Raw genomic sequence first — 6,712 nt, 5'->3', positions numbered from 1 at the left:
GTCGACGCCCACATCAGGGCCTGGACGGTGGGACAGAGGAAAACAGAACCATCAGCAAATAATAATAATAGAGCATTCATATAGTGCTTTAAAAAAATTAAGATTTAAAAAATAATTATTAATTATTAACTGTAAAGGTAAATGATATGAATGACATAAAACTGACACAAGGATTTAAATTAGAAAAAGTGAGAAAAAAGTAAAATAAGTCTTTTTAGCTATTATTCTTTGAATACGGGTATGAGCTCTCGCTCAAAAATGGATTACCAGCGCCCTCTAGTGGAAATTACGTATTTTTATTGGTTATATTATTGACGTAATTACCCTCCTCATAACAGTTTGAAAGCACGTTGACCGACGTGCTTTCACGGCCACAATATCACGCAGCTTACAACCACTCAGCCCAACTTTGATAATATACTTTGTTAAAACCAGCCCCTACGACCTAGACAGAGCGACCCACGCACCAACGTTATTCTCCACGTCGCTGATGTAGAAGGTGGGGGCGGGCAGTGACATGCCCAGGCCCTCCTTCTTCTGCACCAGGATGGGCTCATTGAAGCCGTTCTCCTCCAGGTAGTCCATGCTGAGCTGGGGGCCGCTCAGCTTCACCACCACGTCCTCCGCACTGGGAGACACACACCGCCGGGGTCAGGAAACTCAACATGGGAGCATGGATGTGGTGTTGAATGGTTTGTTTTATCACAATGGATGACGTAAAACTAAATACACATTTATAATGCGTGCCAGTCCAGCCTTACTGACACTGGAATGCTTTTAAAGCTGCCCAAGCCTAACATATTGTGGGCCAATAAAGAAGAAGAAGAAAGTTGAGAATATTTGAGTATTCAAATGGGACAACTCTAAATCAAATTATTTGATTTTACGATAAAAAAAGATAAATAACAATCCATGAAGTAAGTATTTGTTGCATTACAATCCGGCAACATAAAACCAAATATATGTAAATACTAATAGAAATCCTCTCCCAGTTAATCCCAGTTCACATGGAATTGTTTTTAAAGTGGTCAAAGACTGCCCTCTTGTGGCCATTTCTTCGCCCGTTTAAGACAAACTCACCTTGGGAACGTTCTGCTACGGAGTTCCTTGATGAACACTTGGCTGCCATTCTGAACAGCCTTGATGTCGGTGCTCTGTCCCGTGTCTTGCTTGTTCCAGTTCTTTTTCTTTTTCACTGTAAAAAAAACAAAAAATAAATCAACACATGTATATTACCTTCTCTATCCACAATAGAAACACAGTCAAACAACTCACTCCTCAAAGCCACGTTACAAAAATAGGCGTTGATTACGCTGGGGACGCTGGGGACAAGTACCCACCAGTTTTTGTCAAGATTCATTTTGTACCCACCACTTAAAAAGACAGAAAACTTGAGTTGAAATATTATGGATTATTACACGGCTCTTCTCAATGCTGTGGAACGTCACCGGTCATCAAAAATAAGCCCCTTCAGGGTGACAACTCCGCTTCACGTCGGTGTCCGGTACACCCTGTATGGGTTTATTTCCCAATAATGACCGGCATTCTATACATTATCCCTTACTTATTTTTGTGTGAGCTGCCAGCCTGGCTTGGACAATGAATGAGGTATTAATACCGATACACTTTGGCTGGGATGCAATAATGAGGCATCAGACAATCAAGTCATTTTAGCCTGAATAAATAGGTAAAAAGCACCAGAGCAGGTTGCTAGTACCATGGACATACAGAGCGATAACCTGTTGAACTAAATGGATGTGGTAGGCTACACCACGGGATGGATCTGTAGACCACTGAATTGAGAACAGCCAGCTCATGATGTGATACAGCGTTCAGCTGTGCAACAATTATTTTTTGCTTTTTCAATCTTGACGACATTCGTAGTGCTGTGTGTCGCCACACGTTGCCCCTTCTGAACTTAAACACGTAGTTAATTTCCTATCCTAGCTCCTCTTTGTTCATGTTGGTAGCTTAGTCATGTCATCATGTCACGTTGTCAACATTGGGTACATGGAGCAGAACATAGTGGCTCATATGTCCAATGCTTTTTGGAAACGCTTTCTTCATACATTTTTTTGTATACCTTTTATTCATTAGTAACATGGGTATGTCGTCTTTCAGAACCTTTCATTACCTGCACTAAACAGAAAAAAGAGTGCATCCTCATTGTACCCAGCACTTCTGAAAATGCACTTTCGAATGCGTCTCTGTCCCCAGCACATTTCAAACCAAACTGACGCCCATGGTTACCGACACACTTCCACGGACACACACAGCCATCTTCACCAACACAGAGACAGCATGCCTTCCCTCCCGCCTCGCTGACACTTACGGGTGGATTTTCCATCTGTCTTCTCACAGTTGGGACAGTGGTAGATGTCGATATCAGGAGCATCGTCCTCATCCACACCCACACAGCTGGAAGTAAACAGAGACAGGATTTAATCATCACCGGGCGATGCTGCCTTCCCTGTCCTCAGAACCGGTGAGAGGTAAAATGTGTTCAAACCCACAGGAACCCAATCTCAGAAAACGAATTTGGTTTATTTTTTAACCTAATTTGAGAGACTGAAAAACGTATCCCCACTCAATCAACAACCCCTTGCTTGACGCTTGGCATGGCGAGAAATTGAGTTGTTTGCTCATGGGTCCACTCAGGAGGAACAGGCAGACTCTGGCCAAAAGGATTTTTTTTAAACAAAAGCTTTTATCATCAGACTTTCATATGGATTGATTTAGAGCTAACCTTCTATTATGGACCCCCTATTTCCAGCATTAGGCCTAAAATTCAACTAGTCATCGCTATGTTTTACCGTGTCACTAAACTGAACTGTCAACCTCCTCACACATCATTTACCCCCTAATGTCCTCACATTCGAACACGGGGCGATGGAGGCTAGTAAACACTGGTGGAAGGTGCTTTAAAGGTCCCATGGCATGCTATTTTATGGATGCTTTAATATAGGTATTAGTGGCCCCTAATACAGTACTTGAAGACGTTCAAGAAATTCAGCCTTGCCCGCTGAACGCTGGCCGCCCCCGGGGCTGCCCGCCCAGCCCCGCTGCCGTGGCAGCGGTCCGTCGGAGCCCCGCTGGCCGCCCCCGGGGCTGCCCGGCTCCGACGGACAATCCTGAGCAACAATCCTTTTCTCCTCCATGTCGCGGTTCCCAATTCCTTCTCAACCAACCCAACGCAGTCTAGTCTTTTCACCAAATGGGAGCTTTATGCAAGCTTGCGTTATTGTGTTGCGTGTATTCACACACACACATGCGGCGCTTGCACGGTCCTAGCTCATTGTCTCATTGGCGGGCCAAATTCTCTGGGCGGGCCAAGCAGAGAAAGGGGAGGTAACCTGGTCCAAATCAAAGCGTTTCAGTGATCTTTTTTTCAAAGACAGAGTAATATAGCTACTTCTCGGTTTACACCTAATGCAATTTTTAGCTACTGGGGGACCATAGGGAGGCTAGGGGAACTCAACTTAATGTTAGAAAACCTCATAAAGTGACATTTTCATGCCATGGGACCTTTAAACCGGCCACGGGCGGCCGCTAAACACTGGCACTTTAAAACCAGCCCCGGGAAATCAATAGGTTTAAATAAGTGATGAGCGTTATTCAGTCGTAGCGTTGCGTACTACTGGGGTCTGGGTCGTCAAGGGGGGGTCGGTGTGGGTTATCAGGAGATTATACCACAGGTTGAAAATGACAGGATAAAGATGGTAAATAAAGTGCAGAAAGACAAAAAAAAGACTAAATAAATAAGACTTGATGTGATAATCAACTGTAGAGTGGGTTCCCCTGGCTACGTCCGATCGATAAGCAGCGAGGAAGCAGTCCGCTACTTTGACAGCTAACTGCTAACGCTGGCAGTTGGTTAGCAACGATGGCGGTGTTACTCGCAGGTCCTTCCAGAATAAACTGTCAGATATTCCCTCGATACTACTACTACGAGAGGAGGAGAGAGGGAAATTGCTGATCCGGGGAGGATTATACAATATAATTATTTTCTAAAATATTTTCAGGATAGTGTAGTGGTTAGTGTGTTCTGTCATCTGACATCTGTATTCACTGGTAGTCTCTTAATAATACGAAGCTGTGGATACAAGTGGCTGCTCAATGAATTAGTAGTAAAGATAAAATAGATTATTTTATTCAACGTCTCTTATAATACCATAAGTGCATAGTACATTTCTTAGTACGGGTGGCCCGAGATGCAATATAACCACTCGGACTGCCACTGTTAATGCCTTGCTCTTTCCCAAACGTCCCATCTGGGATTAATAAAATGCATTTTATATCAGTGCAATGGAGGGTCACAACCGTTAGAGGAAGAGGATATGACAATATTCTAAAAACACCAATTTGAATAGACAAACAGATCCTTGTTTTGAAGAAAAGCATAAGACTAGACATTAGACTCGCTGTATTAAAAACCGTTGTAGTAGCAGATTGCTGCCACGTGGGGGCCCTGCTTCTGAAAACATGGGCGGGAGTTTCCAATGTTGTGCTTTTTTTCTCTCTCTGTGCGTGTGCATGTGCGTGTGCCTGTGCGTGCGTGTGAGTGTGCCTGCGTGTGCGTGTGTGTGTGGGAGGGGGCAGGGATACGAGCTCACTGGAGAGGAGGAGGCGGTCCGTAGAAATACTATACATGGTTGACATCTGTGGGAGGTTCAGCGCGGTGTGAACGAACCGCCATCCATTTGCAAGCAATTATGCTTCCGCAAAAAACAGATTTTGATCGTTGTCATTTGCATTCCTTAGGGACGTGATAAATCAATTGGCACTGCAAAAGTGTTGTTTAAAATTAATTATTCCTGTACATATACGATTTAAAATATAACTAAATTTAAGGTTATTGACATTTTATTATCTAATTTTCTAAATTATATACTTAGGATAGGCGTGTTGATTTTATTACCATCTAATCTAGTCTAAATGATTCGGGATATGAACTACATTTGAATGCAGTTACTCTCATTATAATAAGTAATACATCTTTCTCTCTCTTACTTCTGAGTGTATTAAGCCCCACACACTTCTAAGAGCATTACATCAGTCATCCTCTCCCCAATGGCAATAATACGTTGTTGTCTTCCTCTTCCATTTATAGGCACGGTCACATGCACCGTTGTCATCGGGCTCCAGCATTAAGACCGAACACAACCCAAATCGACATCCCATAATACTTCATCACCTCTCTCAGTCCAGTCTAAGTCCAGCCTATGTCCTTTAACCCCTCGAGCACAGAGTCAGAGTTCACCTGAGACATCATGCTGCTTGAGGGCCATCTGTCTGTCCTGTTTATAATAATATGAACCGTCATCATAATCATAACGTTTTACATTTTGAACCCAACGTACTGAACAACAGAACACCACGGCAACCAGGGAGCAAACATTAACGACCGGGTCCTAAAATCCTCATGGGAGCCTGATCTCTGGGCCATAGGAGCATAGATCTAGGGGAGTAGGAGCATAGATATAGGAGCATAGGAGCATAGATATAGGGCGATAGGAGCATAGCAGAGAGGCCCTGGAGGAAGGAATGCTCAGTCAGTCAAGTGATGCTGCAACGGAGCTCATTACGGCCCGAGGGCAGATGGGGCTGGAGTCAGTGAGCAGGTGGCTCCACCACAACACACACACACCAGGAGCAGCACCTCGCAGTCACTGCTGGATGGAGACGGGAGGAGGGGGAGGGTCAAGGGCTAGAGTACACACGCGTAGCTGCTGTAGGTACACTTGTGTACTAATGTACAGACTCCCACACGCACAGGCAAACACGCAATTCAACAAATCAACTAGACTTGGCCATGTTTAACGCATCGCTTGTACATCGTTTCCAACACACTAAACATCATATACCCTCACGTCCTGACGTTTTGACACGGGGCAACGGTGGCTAGTAAACCCTGGTGCTTTTAACCAGCGGTAAACACTAGAGCTTTAGAAGCTTCTAACCCATGTACTAACATACACACACTCAGACACACACACACACAGATGAGAAGACTTGACAGTGAATCTGCGATGTGCCGCTGATACCGAGTGAGCCAACTGCCGACGAGGCCTCATAATAAATAGATGATAACATGGCATCTACAGGGTTCGGTTAACGGGAACATGGTCGAGGAGTTCAAAGGGCCGGCCTCTGAACATCGTCTTTAAACCGCCTGGTCGTAAAGTGTTTAATTAAAGTGGAACGTCGTGCCATTAGTTGTGAATAGAGCTGGTCGATCAATAGTGGTAGAGCTCAGTCGGGAGAGAGTTTGGCAAGACATACTGTAGTCCGTTCAATTTTGTTCTCATTTTAATCCATGAAAGCATGAATCTGTTGGTATAGATTAACAACCACAGCACCTGCAGATTTAGTCTGTTTATCATTAAAAGTTGTAGGGCATTGCATTGTTTACATCTACCCCTTCAATGTATCTGATTGAGATGTCGTATCAGTGTAATATTTCTGGTTTTGCACGGAAAGCGCTGCATTGGTTGACTGAAGAATCATTGAAATGGTACCAAGATGGTACTATGGTCCTAAGAAGATGTGGTAGAGCAACCAAACTGAACATCCCACTTCAGAGCTCGCTACAGAGCGAGGGTCTGAGATACAGGCCTGCTACGTTCGTAGGAACCAGACATTACTGGTGTCACTATTGCTATAGCAACGGACTGTCTTCCATCCAGTGTCCCCACTACACCGTGGACCTCTA

General features: G+C 44.3%; 1 protein-coding gene across 5 annotated transcripts in view; it reads right to left on the bottom strand.

The window, feature by feature from the left end:
* phf2 (PHD finger protein 2) overlaps positions 1 to 6,712 on the bottom strand; it is a 29,623-nt gene that overhangs the window by 18,615 nt on the left and 4,296 nt on the right. For all 5 annotated transcript variants that reach the window (XM_084464235.1, XM_084464234.1, XM_084464231.1 and 2 more), the window contains exons 2-5: positions 2,333 to 2,418; positions 1,081 to 1,195; positions 468 to 628; positions 1 to 20 (exon numbers count right to left, since the gene is read on the bottom strand). The exon at positions 1 to 20 is cut by the window's left edge and continues 122 nt beyond it. In XM_084464235.1, coding sequence (XP_084320361.1) covers positions 1 to 20; positions 468 to 628; positions 1,081 to 1,195; positions 2,333 to 2,418 — 382 coding nt within the window. The remainder of the gene's footprint in view (positions 21 to 467; positions 629 to 1,080; positions 1,196 to 2,332; positions 2,419 to 6,712) is intronic.

This window comes from Micromesistius poutassou, assembly GCF_964030765.1.
Source record: "Micromesistius poutassou genome assembly, chromosome: 2".
NCBI lineage: Eukaryota > Metazoa > Chordata > Actinopteri > Gadiformes > Gadidae > Micromesistius > Micromesistius poutassou.
This window is presented reverse-complemented; position numbering and strand designations above follow the sequence as displayed.